General features: G+C 44.7%; 1 protein-coding gene across 1 annotated transcript in view; it reads right to left on the bottom strand.

Moving 5' to 3' along the window:
* FBXW8 (F-box and WD repeat domain containing 8) overlaps nucleotides 1-18,152 on the bottom strand; it is a 52,790-nt gene that overhangs the window by 29,394 nt on the left and 5,244 nt on the right. The window contains exons 3-4 of the mRNA XM_063415753.1: nucleotides 12,726-12,890; nucleotides 12,399-12,487 (exon numbers count right to left, since the gene is read on the bottom strand). Of these exons, the coding sequence (XP_063271823.1) occupies nucleotides 12,399-12,487; nucleotides 12,726-12,890 (254 nt within the window). The remainder of the gene's footprint in view (nucleotides 1-12,398; nucleotides 12,488-12,725; nucleotides 12,891-18,152) is intronic.

The following is an 18,152-nucleotide window of genomic DNA, read 5'->3' as shown; positions in this document are numbered from 1 at the left end:
TTTGCCAATGAGGAAATAAAGAAACGGAAGTAAACCTTTCAGATAATATTGAATATAGAATATATCTGAATGAAAGAAAGTTGTTACACAGCAAACAACAGATAAACTGCTCTGGACCATCTATGCCCACACAAGAGACTATCGAAGGAAAAAAAATCACAGAAAAAGCAGAGAAGCTTCTACAACTGGCCAAAGACCACAGTTCAATAATTATTTAAGGCCAGTTAAGACAAAACTGTGATAATTAACAGTCAGATGTCTTCCTCTGGCACAGCTGACACTTGGATTCTTTTGGAAAATCAAAGGTGCTTCCTGCTCTGTCACCTTTGTTGTCACATCCTGATTTTTTGGGGGGAAGTATTATGTAAGAGTGATTCAAACAAGCCTCAGCGCTCTGGTGGTTGGGAATCTGGCTGTGCTGTGCTGTGCTTATGAGGAAAAAACCCAGTTAATTCCACAGAAAAAGAAGGAAAGGAAAGTTTAGGAGATGTGGGAGTTGCACTCAGGTTTCCCAGTTCTCTGCACAGTGCCATGCCCAGGGCTCCTGGTACTGGGAGCAGATCACTCCCAACATCTCCTGGTGAAAAGGCTCCAATTTACAGAAGGAATTAAAGTGCCCAGGGGGGTGGTGAAACCTGTCAGGCAGAGAGATGCACATTAATTCCCTGCACTGATCAGGAAGAGATGGAACCGTGTCCCTGTCACCTGCCTCCTCTGCTGCTCCTTACAGGGGAACACCCAGGGAAATGAGAGAACAGGGTGGGACACTCCCCCCTTCCCTCCCTCTGCAAACGAGGCCCAAAGCCCTCTGAATCTTGCTTTCATTTATAATTTACAGCAGCACAATTTAAGAAGAACAGACCAAGAAAGAAGCATCCCCAAAGCAAAACGTTTCACATTGGATTGGACACAGAGCATGGATCAGATCACAACAAATCTCTTCAGTCTGCAAATTGGAAAGGGCTCATTTTGCTTCAAAATCTGGAGATAAACCACAACAGGACAGGTGATTGCACAGATCTGCTGCACTCCCCTTCAACGAGAGGCACACAGTGTTTTGCAAGCATTTTGATTTTGAGCTGATTTTTGTTTCCTTATGTTAGGGTTGGTTGGGGTCATGTTTTCGAGCTTCTCCTGACTGCCAAGAGCAGCAGATTCCTCCCAAGGGAAGCCAAAACTCTCTTGTCACTGAAAAGTGAGTTTCAGGGGAGACATAAAACACTGGTAGACTGGACAGAACTCAGTAAAAAAATATTTGTTTTCATCTCTAAATAAACAAGGAAGAACAGCATCTCCTCCTAGTGTAGCTCTCACACAGTCCAGGCTGGACACATAAAAAGAAAGACTGAGAGATGGAGAAAATGGCAGGAGAAGAGAAGAGACCCAGGGCTGGATAATTCTCAGGGCACACTGCATCTGGTTTCCCTACAAAGCCTGGAACACAAGGGATCCACCAAAACCAACAATGCAGCAACTGCAATCCTGGAATCAGAGATCCAACATCACAGGACCACAGTAAACCCTTAAATTAATTTTATCTCAGAATTCAATCAAGTCAAAATTTAGTCTGAACCATTCTTTGTTCACGAAGAACCACCAGAACCACCTCTAAGCCAAGCTCACACTGGAGCAGCACCACCAAACACTTCTGGCCATTGGTTTGAAATCATTTTGACACAAATTCTGTGTTCCTTAGGAAGGTTCCCAAGGCTTCCTGTATCCCTCCTCCCCCATTTCTCACCATTCCCACCCTTCCCAGTGCAGTCCCACACAGCAGAGCTGAAGGATTGGGAGAGATGTCCCACAGGACCGTGGTGGGAATGTGAGTGGATCTCCAGGTCTGGGCAGGGAACCAGCCTGGGGAAACAGGAGCTATAAACCAGCTCCTCCATTGCCCATTTCCAGGGTGCACTGGGCCTGCAGCACCCCTTCCAGTTCCAGGACTGAACTGGAAGAATTTCAAACACAGATGAATCCAATTCAGAAGGAAAAAAAAATATTTAATGCTGTTGTAAAAAGCACCACACTTTCAATTTGTAGCCACAACAAAAGGCTTTTAAACTATTAAAGCACTGCCTTGCTGTAAAAAAAATAAAAAGGCTGCTTTATTGCAGATAATTGGAAAACCTGCCCTATCAATAGAGATGGCTGGAGAGAGGAACACAGTGCACTATTTCTAGATAATTTCAAGATTTCTATTCATTTCCCACCACAACTTTTACATTTTGCCCTGAAAATTTCATTTGGATCCCTCAATGAAATAACCCCAGATGCAAGTCCTGCCCAAGAACAAGCCCAGCACTCCAAACCCACTGATTTTTTTACCAAGATGGCAATGAAATACCCACTGAGCCTTCTGCTGGAGTGAAAAAACATCCAACCCAACTGAAAACTCCCTTTCTGTTTAATACAACAACGATCACATCCTATTTGCTCTGACACCAAGAGCATTCAGCTGCTGCTGTTTTCCCTGATGGGTGCCATGAGCTGATTGTTGCAGTGGCAGGTAAATACTCCAACACCTGATACCACTTGCACTGAGCAGAGCCAACAACCCAACCCCAAACCCTAAAATAACCCACATTAGAGACCACACCTGCTTCATTTCATTTAGAAAGGCTGTCCAAAGTCTTGCTCTCCTGAGTATAACAACAAGAAGCCTGTTGCTCACAAGGCTGATTTGCCCCTCTCCTGGAACCCCTTCCCTGATTCCTTCCATCCACACCACACCTGGCTCCCAGCTCCCTCTACTCACAAACACATTTCTCCTTCTCTGATGATCAACAGAGCCTCTCCACCCAAATAACTCAGCTCCTTTGATGGACTCACATTCCACTTTGTCCCTGTTCTTCAGGATATTTCAGTATAGACACACGAGAAGCAGCAGCAGGAGAAAAGAGAAGCTGTATTTTTCTAAACATACTTCTCCTAAATCAGCCCATCCTGTAATTCTGGCCAGATATGGATCCAGCTGTAAAAGTTAGCCTGGAGATTCAGCTTAAGCTTTACAGAGATGCATCAAAACCTTGCTGAAATGGAGCAACAATAGGTGGAATGCATATGACATAGAAAAACTGGGAAACATTAATTTCATATACAATAAAAATACCTACTCACTAACCAAAAGCATTGTGACTACTTCTTACTGGCAGTAATGCCCTAATGAGATGAACATGTTGCTTGTGCCCTCTCACACGAGTGAGAACAGGAGCTGGGGTTAAAAGCTGCTGCTGCCCCACGCTGAATGCCTGGGAAGCAGGTGGTGGAGTGCAGAGCACATGTGGGAGGAAGCAGAGCTGGAGGCTGGGCACAGCTCTAATGAAGTGGTGCTGAAGAGGCAGACGATTTCATAAGGAGAAAAACATCAGGAAACTGGTCAAAACACAGAATCTCATCTGAAAAAGCTCCACTGTGCTGCATAGCAATAGCCAGAACAAATTTGGGGAAGAAGAGGAGGGGGAGGCTGATCTCTCTCCAGAGCCCCAGATGTCTTTATGGTTGCCTAATGACAATTATACTCAACCAATTAAGACACTGCTATCACAGTTGCATTGTTAGTAAGCCTTTGGCCCTGAGTGTTGATGGCTGTCTAATTAGTGTTTGTGCAAAGTACAACTGCAACTAATATATAAACTGACAAATACACAAAAGAAAAACTGTTAACAGGAACATTTTCCAAACAGTTGAGACTCTGCTCATTCAGTCCATGGCAGCAGCAAAGACAAACTGCTTTCCTTTATGGCTGGGGTACTGCTGGCACTGCAGAATTTCACTTCAAAGCACGGGGTCAACAAGACCCTTGCTGGGTTTCTGTTCACACAGGATGCTGGTGGCACTCACTTTTGGTGCTGCCTCAAGCACAGCCCTCCAGGGCAAGCTCGTCGCACCAAGATGGGCTGGTCACCAAAGATTTCTGATAAAACACACCAGAAACCAGTTTACATTTTCCATATTTTCTCTAAAGAGTGTGTAGCAAGGAAAAGGAAGGAGAAAGAACCCCCTTTGTTTCACAGTCAGGTCTGATTTCCAGAAGGCAAAGTCTGTTCCGTTTCCAGATACCTGTGGTGATCAACAAACCAAATAAAAAAAACAACCCAACAACTTTGTTTCAGGCAGTCAGTGACCATCTGTTAATACTCAAAAGATTATGAAGTCCTCACAATGTCAGTGCATTTTATTGAAGTCAGTAGGAATTTTGCTGCAGTAACAGTCTCTGTTTAAATGGATGCCTGTTGATAAGCAAGTAAAATAATGAGTATTTTTCATTGTCTTGCTCCAACAAGCACCTCAGAGCTTTCATCCTTATTCCACCAAAAGCAACTCTCCAGTCCTTCATGTGTTTAATTAAGGTATCAGCCAGTGCCCCCCTCAGCAGGCTCAAGAATAAGGCCCAATTAAAGATGCAAACCCAAGCCCAAACACCTTCAAGCTGGTTCAAATTGCTCCTGAGCTTCATCTCCTGTCCAAGGCTCACGTTAGACAGCAGTAACTCAGTGTCCAATTTCAAAACACCTCTCCAGCAGAACCACGGCATTTGGGAGGCACCCCAATCACAATTAAAAATACTGGAATCAAAGGGATTCTAGCACCTTCTGTGTACTCCTCTGAAGTGAGGGATGAACGATGGACTGCTTAGAAACATCTACCACAGGGTGAGGTGCCTCCAAGACTGGAAGAGGTAAAAGCTCCAATTCTCCCAGGTATTTGGATACATTGATTTTGCCAACTCTAACCAACAGGTAGCTTGGCTGAGGGATTTCTTAAGGAAAGGATTCAGGAAAAACTAATAGTAGCAGAAAAGAGCTACTTCACACGGCAAAAAAGGAATATAAATAGAACACAATAGCCAAAAATAAAACACAAATGGAACAGGGAAGAGAAAAAATTCTATTACATAGCAGAAAGCTACACCATAAAACACAAGGAAAAACAGATGGGGGTAAACCAAAACCAGAGTTTGAAACAATCCTAATGCTGGTAGAGAATGTAGAGCAGAAAATTAATCTTCTTGATTTCATCCAAATGTTCTTTTGGGTTGCTTGATATACGAGTGCAGCTATGAAAAATGTGACTAATGTGTCCCAAAATGGATCTGGAAGCACTTTTAGATTTAGCATGTAGGAAATCCATTCTGAGCATCCTCATGATCAGTTCCCAAACTCTTCTGCTGAGAACCTGACTTCCCAATTTACCAACCCACGCCCATCTGTGGACCCCTCACAGAAATGGAGCTGCCGAGAGCTTCTACCTTCATTTTTAGGGCTTTATTTAGGAAATTATCCCTTGAGAAAGTGGGTTAAGCTGCTGGAGTGTGTAGTTCTGCAGCTTAGCACTGTTATCTGTAACAAAATTAACATTTCACCATCCTCACTGCTTCTGCCTCACCTTCTATATTAAGTGCATGCAAATGTCATACCAAGGGAACAGAAACAAGCCAAAGGGTTGTACTGTAAGGAAAACATTTTAATGAACATTTATAAAAGTAGCAATTAGAAAAAGCCAAACTGTTTCTAGTAATTTGATTTTTAAGGCAAAAGACCTCCCATCCCTTAGCTCAAGGTTCCAGTGGCTTGCATCAGCCCAGGCCCATTAATTAAAGCAGCAGCTCTACCAAGGAAACAAATTACTGTGCATACAGGAAAAAAAATCTTTTCTATAAGAACTCAGGAGGAATTATGATGTAATTTGGGAAGGCTCTGCTCCATCAGCCCGATTATGTCACAAAGGACAAAGCACAGATAAAACAACGGCTCCAGTTGCAGACAGAGGTGAGAAAACACCATTTGAGCATGCTGGCAATTGATCTGTTTGCTCGTCTGGAGGAACTCAAACTGCAGCACGCTGCAAGCAGCACAGAGCAGAGGCACCACCTGAACTGCAGGCACTGATGGTGACAGCCCAAAGGGGAAACATGAAATCTTCAAGTTTAGTAGAAAGAAGGATGGGTTTGTCTGACCTTTGTAGAAAATCAGGATTTACAAGCTCAAAATTACTGCCTGTGCCTGAGACACTGAAGGCATCCCTGAGCACATCCCTGCAGCAGCACAACCCACAGGTAAACCCAGAGCTCCAGGGCCAGGCAGGCTGGAAAAGCAGCTCCCACAAAGGGTCAGATCAGGCTTCTACTCGTGCTTTCACCTGAAAGGCTTTTTCTCAGGAGCTGACAGAACAGCCAACCTGGCTGTCACGAACACAACCTTACCTAAGCCCCTGGTCATCTGTCACCCAACCCTCTGAACTCATGATGTCATTCCCGTGTTCAGCCTCCTCATGTGGAAAAAAGGGGCCCTGACACTGCTCCCTAACAATAACGAGGATGAGTGAAGAGAGCACAAAAGGTCTGGGGAAGGTTGAAGAAAAAAGCAATTATTTTCACCTTCTGCTTTGTTTGACATCTTGGCTCGCAGTCACAGGGAGGGGAGGGAGAAACCTGTGAAAGTTGTGCCATCATGTAAGTGAAATTTAGGCAATTAAACAAGGCAGGGGTTTATTGAGGCTGTTTCAAGTCTTCAGTTTGTTAACTTTGATTCATTTTCATGACTAATTAATATTTTGGTTTCCTCAGGTCTGTGCACTGAATTAAGATGCAAGAGCTAATAATAAATACCCTGAGAATAACCCACAAGCCCTATAGCAAAAAATCCAAATTAGATGAAAGTTGACATGAAGTTTTAAAAAGTGCAGGAAAGCGTTTTCAAGCCTTTCGGGCTAGTTTCACACATCATTATGAAACTAAAGAGAGTGGTAAGCCCACTTCAAAAAGTCATTTGCAGGTCACCTTTGAGCAGGAGCAAAGTGGAGTGGGAGGTGATGGAACAGAACAAAGGAACTCACCGTAAAGGTGCAGCTACCTTGTGTAGGTGTTGGCTCAAAATGACTTAAACTGAAAGGTCAAATTGTTTGTGAGTGCTCCCACAGGACTCACCGGAATGGAGACAACTGTATAAAATCATTTCAGCATGAGAAATAAATGTCCAGATTCCCCTAACGAATCACACAGGATATTTAAGTTCCTCCTTAGCTTCTCATTTCCTTTATCAAGCATCACTTGGGGAACACCACCTGTGCCACCCTGAAAAGGGAGGAAATGTGAATCTGTTGGTTTAAGGCAATCAGCAGATGAATCTCACCAGTCCTTACTCCTCAAATCTCAAGGAAAGCTGGTAGTACTTAGTGGGGAGGGAGGAAAACATCTGAAAGTAAAATTTCAAGAAAGCCCAGGGCTGATTTTCCAGTCTGTAAGAGATGCAGGGTGCTCCTCACAGCATCTGCTAAATCAGTTTGTGGCCAAGCTCCTCACTAGCAGGCTACCACTCAGTCATGGAAAACTGAAGAAAAAAGAAAGGAAAAATTGTACTTTATAGTTCTGGGTCCTGGAAAGGCTGCTCTGACTCTGGGCCTCTTCTGTTTATTTTCAGAGCCACCAGCAACAGCAGTGAAGCCACAGAACTTTTTCTGCAAGCATTAAAGAATTCCCAGATCCCCTCACAGCCAGCTTGGTGTGGTTTTAGGGGTGAGCTGTGAGGTGAGATGGGCACCACCAGCACAAGGCAAGTTCAGCACAGGGCTCAGGAACAGCCACAGGTGAGTATTTCAGAGCCAGTCAGGCAGCACCAGCCCATGGGCATGTCACACCACGGGACACTCTGGAATGACAAGGTCAAACAAGGACCAGATGCATGTTCTGAGATCACTCTGTCCAGGAGGACCCAACTCCTGACTATGCTGCCAAAAAAAGAAAAGAAAAAAAGAAAAAAAAATAGCAATTTTACTGTGTGAACATGCATTTGCTTAAAAAACCCCAGATAAATCCAGATTTTAGTAAGAGAAAGTGAAGCAATCCAGGCATTCTGCACAGTAAATGACAGCATTAGGCACAGCGAGCCTCATCACCAGTAGGAATTTCTAAAAGCCAAGCAAGCAGCTATATAATTGCTTTAAGTAAGCTCTGACTTAGGGCTGAAACTCCATTTGAATCGAGGGTGAGGGGGAGAACATCATCCCTCTAGAGAAGATCCTTCGAGACGTGTAACTGTAGAAAGGCTGGCGAATACAGCATTGATTGGGAGTGAGGTAACCACAAACACCACTGGCTCAAATGAAAAGGGATTCAGGGGCTGACCCAGAAAACAAGGCTCGTAACCACCGGGATGAAATTTTAATGACAAACACAAGAAGCTCTGCGTGCAGGCCAGATTGAATTATCTGATGTCAGGCTCGCACAAAGGGGAGCTGCTCGCAGCCACCTTCGGCTCCCAGCTCAGGTTGCACTTAATCAATCCTTGATATTCTGCCATCTCCTGGCTTCAGCCTGGGCAGCAGCGTGGGGAGGAGAGGAGAGTGCATGGAACAGGGGCACTTCTCTGTGTAGTGTACCTTTGCTTCCTCCCCACATTAATAAAGAGCTGCTCCTGAACCAGTTCAAACTGTGCCTCTATAAATCACACCCACAGCTGCTGGTTTAAGTCACCCTGCCCACAACCTGTATAAATTCCCTTTCAGAAAGACTAAAAACTCTACAGCAACTAAAATAAAAATGATTCCACTTTGCAGCAGGGTTTGAAGCAGGACAGTGAAGATGACAAGATCACACCTAGCACAGCACAGGTTCCAATCAGTGATTCCAGGCTTGCTCCCAGATTCCCAAACACACTGACCCCAGCATTCCTGCCCTCTCCAACTAGAACTTCTCTCAGTCCAACTAGAACTGAATCTGGCTGCTGCCAGAAAAAGAATTAAAGATGTTTCTATAAATACAATCAGCAACAAAAGGATTGCTAAGGAGAATCTCCATCCTTATTGGATCAGGGAGAAACAGTGACAAAAGATGAGGAAAAGGCTGAGGGAATTAAGGCCTTGTCCTCAGGGTACCCAGGCTGGAAAACGGGGACAGGGAGCAGAATGAAGCCCCCACGATCCAAGGGGAAATGGTTGGCATCCTGCTGCAGCACTTAGGACACACAATTCCAGGGGGAGGTGGGATCCACCCCAGGGTGCTGTGGGAGCAGGGCAGAGCTCACCCAGACCTTCCCAGCAGGGAGGTCAGGGACCCTCCTCACCCAGGGGACTGAATCCAACAACCACGATGCTGACCTAGGAGCTGGGCTGGCAGGAGGATCCAGGGAAATGCCGGCCTGGCAGCCTCACCTCAGTGCCAGGCAAAGGTCTGGAACAGAACACCAGCAGGGCAAAGTGCTGGCTGCTGCCCTGTGCACCACCACCCAGGGAATGCCAAAGGCTGCACAAGGTGGACAAGCCCTGGGCGTGCTGCTGGCAGCAGCTGCACACCAGCCCAGCTGTGCCCAGCTGTGCAAGAGGGCCAAGGGCACCAGGGGTGTCCCAGGGCAAAGCACTGGGCACCCCTGGGCCACCTCCAATCCTCTGCCCAGTCCTGGGCCCCTGAGGACAAAAAGGACCTTGAGGGGCTGGAGCGTGTCCAGGGAAGGGCTGGAGCACCAGGAGTGGCTGAGGGAATTCTGCTCAAAAAACCTGCTACAAACTGAGCAGCAGTCCAGTGCAACAACCTGAGACACAAGAAGGGTGATAGCCCAAGCCACTGGACAGAAAAACCTTGGGAAATGCCTCACAATTGTGGATTAGCAGCATCAGGGCCTGCAAGATCACACCAGCCTAGCTCAGACACACAGGTCCCTCTGTAATCACTGATTATTCCCATGCAAAGCTGAGCACACAAATGTTTGTGAAACGGGAGAGAGAATCATTAAATGTAACAGATCATTGGTATTTATACTGAGAGCAGAATTGACTTTGTAAACCTCAGCTATTAAATTACTTCTTCAGTACTGAAAGAACGCAACAGTTTGCTATTGATCACCAGATTCATTACACTTTTATGACAAATTTGAAAGCACAGTGCCATTAAGTACAATTTTATAAGCTGGAAGAGACAGGGGAGGGTTATGGTTGGATTTAAAAAATAAAAACACAGCAAACAACAAAACCCCAACAAATTCCTCAATATCCTAAATACTTACCAAATGCACACAAAGTATTTCCCTGCACAATTTGCTGATACCCTTGGAAGTTTTAGTTATAACTTGAAGTCTCCCTTGTTTGATATTTACCATTTACTGAATTAAGAGACAAAGCAGAGTGCAGGACAAGCAGTAGCAAAGCACCTAACATAATTTTTGTGTTCTAATACTCTAAACTTTTCATTTACTAACCAGGTAAATCCAAACAGCTGAATTCTAATTTCCTCATGCTGTTTTATCAAATATATGGTGACAGCTTCATAAAGAGATAATTCATTTTTCAGAGAAGTTACTGGGAAGTCATTTAAGTGAACATCACTTTTTCTACAGGATACACACATGCAGATTTCCCTCGGTGGTCTCTTACCTGCTCACTAATTTTTAGGAACCTGAATTATTTAATTGTACCACACTCCTGATGTAAATTCACCACGAGAATCAGGAGGAACTGGAGAACCAGTATGAAAAGGGTGTGTGCAAATGTCAGAACTCAACTTCTGTAATACACAAGCCAATACGGACTATTTGAGTTTAATATGCAGAATTCAAAACCTTTGTTTGTTAATACTTCAGAAATGCAATTTAATCTGCTTAACTCCTATCTACTGCATCTTTGGATATAAATACAATAGAGAAAATGAAGGAAAAGAAGAGATGGAGGTTTTGGCAGCAGCATGGAGACAACTGGGTTTGCTGTCTGATAGTTTAGAGTCCTGCTCTCAGTTGCCCAAGAGCATTCAAAAGCATTTCCAAGAATTAAGAATTTTCCAGGCATCTTTCTTAAAACCAGTCTGTGATTTTTAAAGTATTTTAGTATTTTAGTTTTCTCTAATCCCACATCATTAACATGAAGTGCTACCACACAATATTGAACTCTGGTATGTCAAGGACAATGTCCCAGCTCCCCAGGATATCATAATTTTTATTTACCCATGTGATTTCTGGAGGGTTACTAATTACTGAACATGTGAAATCCAAACAGAACACAGCAAAGCCTCACACTTACTGATAGAATCACTGTAACCTCTTCTAAAAATTTGTCAGGCTGTTAAAATTGTATTTAAGAGTATAAACCACATGAATAGCTAACATTAAACCAAGGTCCAGAAAACTTCTGTATTAGGAAAAGAGAAGTTTGAGTTTATTCTGAGTGGGTTATTTTCCTCCCAGGTTACCTTTTAAGTAAGAATGGAGAAAAGTAACAGTCCTTCTAAAGTTATTTTTGTGCTGTGACAAGATATCCTTGTGATTAAGACATTTTTATGGAAAAACATTTAAAAAGGGGATTTTTTCAGTAGATGTGTAAGATATTTAATACACTCTGAGTGCTTCCACAGCAAAACAACAGGTGGAGTTCATCAGAAAACACCTGAGTTTTTACAGGGACTACTTGTACATGAGACAACTTCTGAACAGTTCCATAAAAAATTGAACTGCTGGGGTAAATTGCAGATAATCATCCTCATCAGTCACTTAAGGATAGCCTGCCTCAGGAACTGCAGGTGAATCCATTCTTGTGCTTCAAACAACAGTTGCTTTTGAATTGATTAAAAGAAGCACCTGAGATTTCAGATGGTGAAGGTGGAGTGAGCCTTACACAGACTGGTAAAGATGGAGTGGGCATTACACAGCCTAGTAGAGGTGGAGTGAGTATTACACAGCGTGGTAAGGATGGAGCAAGCTTTACACACTCTGTTAAGGATGGAGTGAGCACTGCACACTCTATAAAAGGTGGAGTAAGCATTACACACTCTATAAAAGGTGGAGTGGGCATTACACAGCCTGGTAGAGTGCGAATTACACACCCTACAAAAGATGGAGTGGACATTACACAATCTGGTAAGGATGGAGTGGGCACTACACACTGTTGTAGGTGGAGTGGAGATTACACACTCTGGTAAACATGGAGTGAATATTATACACTCTATAGAAGATGGAGTGGGGCACTACACACTCTACAGGAGATGGAGTGGGCATTACACACCCTATAAAAGCTGGAGTGGGGCACTTTACAGGAGATGGAGTGGATATTACACACCCAACAGAAGATGGAGTGAGTGTTACACACTACAGAAGATGGAGTGGGGATTACACACTCTACAGAAGATGGGGTGGGCATTACACACACTGTAAAAGGTGGAGTGGGTATTACAGACACTCTGAAAGGTGCAGTGGGCGTTACACACCCCACGCAAGGTGCAGTGGGCGTTACACACCCCACGCAAGGTGCAGTGGGCGTTACACACCCCACGCAAGGTGCAGTGGGCGTTACACACCCCACGCAAGGTGCAGGGGGCCCTGCAGCCCCTGTTACAGGCACAGGGGGCCCTGCAGCCCCTGTTACAGGCACAGGGGCCCTGCAGCCCCTGCTGCGGGCGCAGCCCCTGCCCACACGGTGCTCACCCAGCCATGACCACGCCGTCGCAGCAGTGGACGTCGCACAGGACGCGGCCGGGCTCGTAGCGCAGCTGGCTCACGGCACCCACGCGGTTCTGCAGAGAGGACACAGGTTTGGTGTTCCACTCCTTCATCCACCAAAATCCCTGCTGGGGAACTCCCAGCTTTGCTACTGCTGCTGACAGAACACACATCTAGCCCCAAAACCCCCCATCAGCTTTCAGCTGGAAAACAGGAGCTGCAAAACACAACACCAACTCCCCTCTCCCGCTTGCTCAAACTAGGTTCCCTTTTTGCCACCACCTGGATGCCTCCAAGGAAATTCCCTCTCACCTTCCAGTTGGATTTCAGCATGTGGTCCCTGGCTCTGCAGTTTTTGAGGACGAGCTTCCAGCAGGAATGGTCGGAGATGCTCATGTCCAACAGGTACCCCTCCTCCTGGCACAGCCGGTACCACAACACTTCGTCTTCTGCAAGGACCTTCCACGTCCTGCTGACCTGGAAATCAATGTTTATATATGGATTTCTCATAAATGTATGAGGAAAAAATGGATTTCATATGAAATATTAAATACTATCTGAAATATAAACATGTAAATTAATACAGGCCTGTAGTAAGATGGAAGTCTTACTCAAACAAATGTATTTGTTCACACTTTATACACCTGAGTGTATAAAACCCCAGACCTTTAATAAAAGGCTTGTTTTGTGTGGGTTCTTCAGGAAATAACTGAGTTTATTCTCCACTAAAACTCCACATAATGTGGACACCAATTTAGTGGCCACACTGTCAACCTGAAATGTCAGTGACTGGAAAATTCTGACAGGGAAAGCAGCAAGAAAACAATTAAGAGAGAATTTTGAGCATAGAGCAAAAATACGAATTTATTTTCATATTTGTAGCTAAGAAACCCTCTCAGATCACAGCACCATATCTCTGAAGTCCCACTGACAATGCCTGATTAGGGGTATGACATTAGTGATTTATAACCTATTGTATTACAGTATGCATAAATAGGAATGAATTATTAAGTTTTTCAAGCAGCCTCAAGTTGCTGCCCATTCCAGAGAGAACAGCTTCATCACAATCAATTGTGGGCTCAGAATTAAAGATTCAAGAGGTAAGAGCCAACTTAAGTAGCTTTTTTTTTCCCTCTGTAATTCTTAATTTAAAAAAACAGACGTAACCAATGAAAGCCACGACTGGTGAAAGCAGCAATCAATTGTGCTCTGTTTCTAAAAAGATTAAAAGAACCTTCTGAGACTGACATCATTTTCAGTAAGTTACAATTACGCATCTAATGTTTGTTTCAGTCCCCAGATTATGCCAAGAATCCAAGCCTCCCATGGACACAAACTCTCCCAGGACCATCTCTTTTTATTTATTTGCCATTTTTTCCATAGTCACACACATAAAGAATGTTTAGTATGATGAAAGAAGGGGTGACCTGAGTAACCTGCAAGTGTTTTTAAGATTTGAGACCTACAGAGAAGAGCAGTGCTCAAATAGGAATATCCAAATGCAGCAAAGTGAATGTTCTTAACCACCCAGAGATCTCAGTGCAAAGTGGCAGAGGGAGACAATCCCCTTCCATCCTCTGACAAAGGACACAACCTGCACAGGGCAACAATAACAGCCTGAAATACAGACCCAGCACTGAGGCTTCTCCAGCAGCACACAGCACCCTGGAGTCAGTGCTGAGTGCTCCTGTCCCTACAGGGACACTCAGCAACTTCAAAAGCACCAAAAAGAGGCAATCCCAAAGCCAAACCATTAGGAATTTGCTCTCAATTTGATTTGAAAGTAGGATAAATATCTGTGTTATTGCTCCAAGAATACAAAAAACCCCAACAAACCCCAAGGCAGCTTTGTGCTGACACACCAAAAGAGCAGCTGTGTGCAGGAGTGGAGCTCCCCAGGCAGAACCTCTGCCCTCCCCAAACAGCAGCACTTTCCTGACAGGGACAGCCTGAGCACACGCACAGGGAAGCACAGCCAAACCAGGCCAGCTTTCGCCTTGCTTTCCAAAAGAAAAATCAAAAATAAACACACACCTTGCAGTCTGCCAAAACAGACAATATTGCACAGAGCTTTCAAGTTTCAAGGTCTTAAAAGCATTTTATAAAGACAGTAAAACAAAAGAAAAGGGGGGGGAGCTACATAAAATTTTGACAGCCTTTTCAACTTTCAGGGAGAATAAAGATCCTATCCTATCCTGATTTTTTTTCAATCAAATTACAGCGAACCCTGCTGCTTTACAAGCCTGAATTTCCACCGGGTCCCTAACCCAGCCTTTTCTTACAGCCCCAAACTCACATGCCAATCCCTTGTAAAACCCCACTGAGCGAGGCTCAGCTGCACGAAATCACTAATAAAGAGTCTCAGGCATTTCACTTTACAGCACCACTGTGAGCTGCAGCATTAAAACCAGCCATTGGCTTCAAGTCAGCTTTATTAGATCTGCTTGACTTGGAGTTTCAGGTGAGGCCCCACAAGCCAGGGCATTATGGCTTTATTTACATGCACCCAAACACTGGGTGCTGGAGAGGAGCTGAGATGTGCAAAGCTCTTGTTAAAACTGTTTCCAAATCTAAACTGCACAGAAACTCTAGCAAGGATCAATGACAACATCTTACAGACTTGTATATAGATTTGGAGTCCTGAATTTAATTTTGTCTTCAGTGTTCCTATTATCTTTTTACAACTGTTCTCAGCAAAGAAAGTTTGGGTTCCCCTGAGCTCCACACAGGGACAGTTTCAGATTTTATAGTTCAAGCAAGTAATAATGTTCTGAAGGACTTCAAAGGCTTTTGCTGACATAGGCTTTGCTATTTGGCTTTGCCTCTGGGGGATATTTTCCCCCTAAAAAACCCCACCTCTTCCATCAAATCCAAAATTTCTTCTAATCCCATCTAAACCAACTGGCTCAAATCCTAATGAAGGTTTATTCATCCCTCTGTATCTGATAATGGTTTTTATTTCACTAGGTTTATTTTCTTCCCCAGACACACAAAGGCAGAGTCAAGGCTCATTTGCTGAGACCAGGGGCCTCAATTAGAACTAGCTGGACTTTGAGCTCAGTACAAAAAATAGTGCCAAGTATTTAATCCAAAGCCATTCTGATGGAAGCTGCTCATCTTTTCTGTTCACAACCCTGAGTACAAAATGTTTTGGGCTGGAAGGGATCTTAAAGCCCACCCAGTGTCACCCCCTGCCGTGGGCAGGGACACCTCCCACTGTCCCAGGCTGCTCCAAGCCCTGTCCAGCCTGGCCTTGGGCACTGCCAGGGATCCAGGGGCAGCCACAGCTGCTCTGGGCACCCTGTGCCAGGGCCTGCCCACCCTCCCAGGGAACAATTCCTGCCCAATATCCCATCCAACCCTGCCCTCTGACAGTGGAAGCCATTCCCTGTGTCCCTCCATCCCTTGTCCCCAGTCCCTCTCCAGCTCTCCTGGAGCCCCTTTAGGCCCTGGCAGGGGCTCTGAGCTCTTCCTAGAGCCTTCTCCTCTCCAGGTGAGCACCCCCAGCTCTCCCAGCCTGGCTCCAGAGCAGAGGGGCTCCAGCCCTGGCAGCATCTCCTCCTCTGCTCTCACTCCAGCAGCTCCACATCCTTCCCATGCTGGGGTCCCCACAGCCAGGGGCAGCTCTGCAGGTGGGGTCTCACCTGGGCAGGGCAGAGGGGCAGAATCCCCCTCTCCTTTCCTGCTGCCCACACTGGGGATCAGCCCAGGACAGGGATATCCTTATCCATCCATTTCTCTGCTCTCTCCGGGAATCACAAGGAGGATGGATGATGGCTTTTACCCATAAACAACCTTGATGCAAAACCATGCTCAAAAAACCACATTCAATTTTCTTTTTGTAAATGTATAAACACTAAAGCCTCAACAGTTTGACAATCCCAGAAGCCCTGGAGGCAAGCAGCTGAAATTCTTGATTTATGCAACACAATTCATTCCTAAATTCCTAGAAACAGTCTCCCTTGCCCTAGATACATACACAATTCCTGTGTTGGTAAACACTTCTAAACCTTCTATTAAGATGAAAACCTAACAGGTCAAGGGAATTTCTCACTCATCTGTTCAGAAACAAAACTTCCAAAATTTAGTGCTGCTGAATTCAAACACATCCCCTCATCACCAAGCTGAGCCATAAGGTCCCCAGGCCATGGGTAAAATTAATGTATCTACCCCAAATCAGCCCCAAATCACACAAGGACATTTCAGTTTGTCACATCTGTGGTGTCCCAAGGGATTATTTTCCCTTTCCCTCTACATCCTGACAAGGAAGGAGTGACTGTTCCCAAACCTGCTCTCTCACAGGAGTCACTCATGGTACAGATATTGCTGCCAATGGTCAGAACACAATCAAAAAAAAGCTCACAGGGCAAAATTCTGCATTACTCTGTCCTGCTCTGGGCTACATGAATCCCTGGATACCTTTCTCCTTGAATTCCAAACATGGGATATCAACAGGGACTGCTCTGGTGGATGGTGCTGAATGTCACCCCCTCAGCAGAGCTCAGGCACTGAGGACATTTATTTACAGGCTTTTGTATTTCCAGTACCACACACACGGGTTGTGGTTTACAGTACCAATTCCAAAAATCAAAGAAAAGCTGCGGGGGAGTGAGGGAGAGGGAAATATCAAGGTGAAATTAAAGTTCTCCAGACAGTCTGTGGTGTGATTAAATCTCAGAGAGGCTCTGCAGTCAGGCTCCTTTCGTGTTAGTTGGTTACCAATTTGGCATAAAGAACTAAGCAAACAGGTTTTCTCCAAAGGCACTCACATAGATAATGATGCCAATTCCACCAACTGGCCCAATTTCACTGAAATCCCAAGGCACCTTAATAAAAAAATAAAAAAAAAACCCTTTCTAGGATAACACCATAAAGCAGCAGGGTTTTCCATGGAACAGAAGAGGGCTCCCCCCCTTCAAAAACAAAACCATCAAGAGAAAAATGAAAATGCTATTTATTTTTATGGCTCTGCTTTTTATTTGAACACTTAAAAAGAAGCCAGCTCTGCACTGGATATTCATCTGACTGGGAAAGCCCTGTAAAACACTGGGCACTTGCTCAGCTACCTGTCAGCTGCCACAAAGGAACAATGCCTTGGGAGGAGGAGAATGAGAAATGTGGAAAATTGTGTGTGTTAAAACACATCTTATGAGAACAGCTTCAAGCTAAAAAGCAAAACGAAGGGGAGAGAAATCCAGTGCAGCCCCAAGCCCAGGGAAAAGGAGCAGCCCTACAGCAGCCAATCTTTTTACTATGCCATGGGGTAAACTGATCATGCCTAAGAGGGGGGGGAAGAGAGTGAAAGACAAACCTTAAACTAATCTGCTTCAAAAATGCAACCCTGTTCCATGTCATGGGCTGTGGCCTTTACTGATGGTGTATCTCCACCCCAAGGGACAGAAACTTGAGCATATCTGAAAGCTTCCCTGTCCTGGACAGCATCAAAAAATAATCCCAGAGAATTCTGCCCCCTGCAAGAGCAGCCCTGCACCAGGAATTAATTTTCTTTAAACAGTCCCTGTTCTTAAAAGGCGTTAACGAGTCAAATATTCAGGCAATAACCACTTGTAGCTTTTTAACACCACAACAGCTCTTACTGAACATTAAAAGCCCAATTTCCTTTCAAAACCCTGGCCATTTGCAGAGTATTTGAATTTAGTTTACCATCCTCAACACACCCTGTCTGTCACTTCTCAGTTTTCACACACTAACATTTTTTCCTCCACTCAAACCATGCCC

This window comes from Prinia subflava, chromosome 19 (genome assembly GCF_021018805.1).
Source record: "Prinia subflava isolate CZ2003 ecotype Zambia chromosome 19, Cam_Psub_1.2, whole genome shotgun sequence".
Taxonomy (NCBI): Eukaryota; Metazoa; Chordata; class Aves; order Passeriformes; family Cisticolidae; genus Prinia; species Prinia subflava.
Note: the sequence above shows the minus strand (reverse complement) of the source record. Positions and strands in the feature narration are given on the sequence as shown.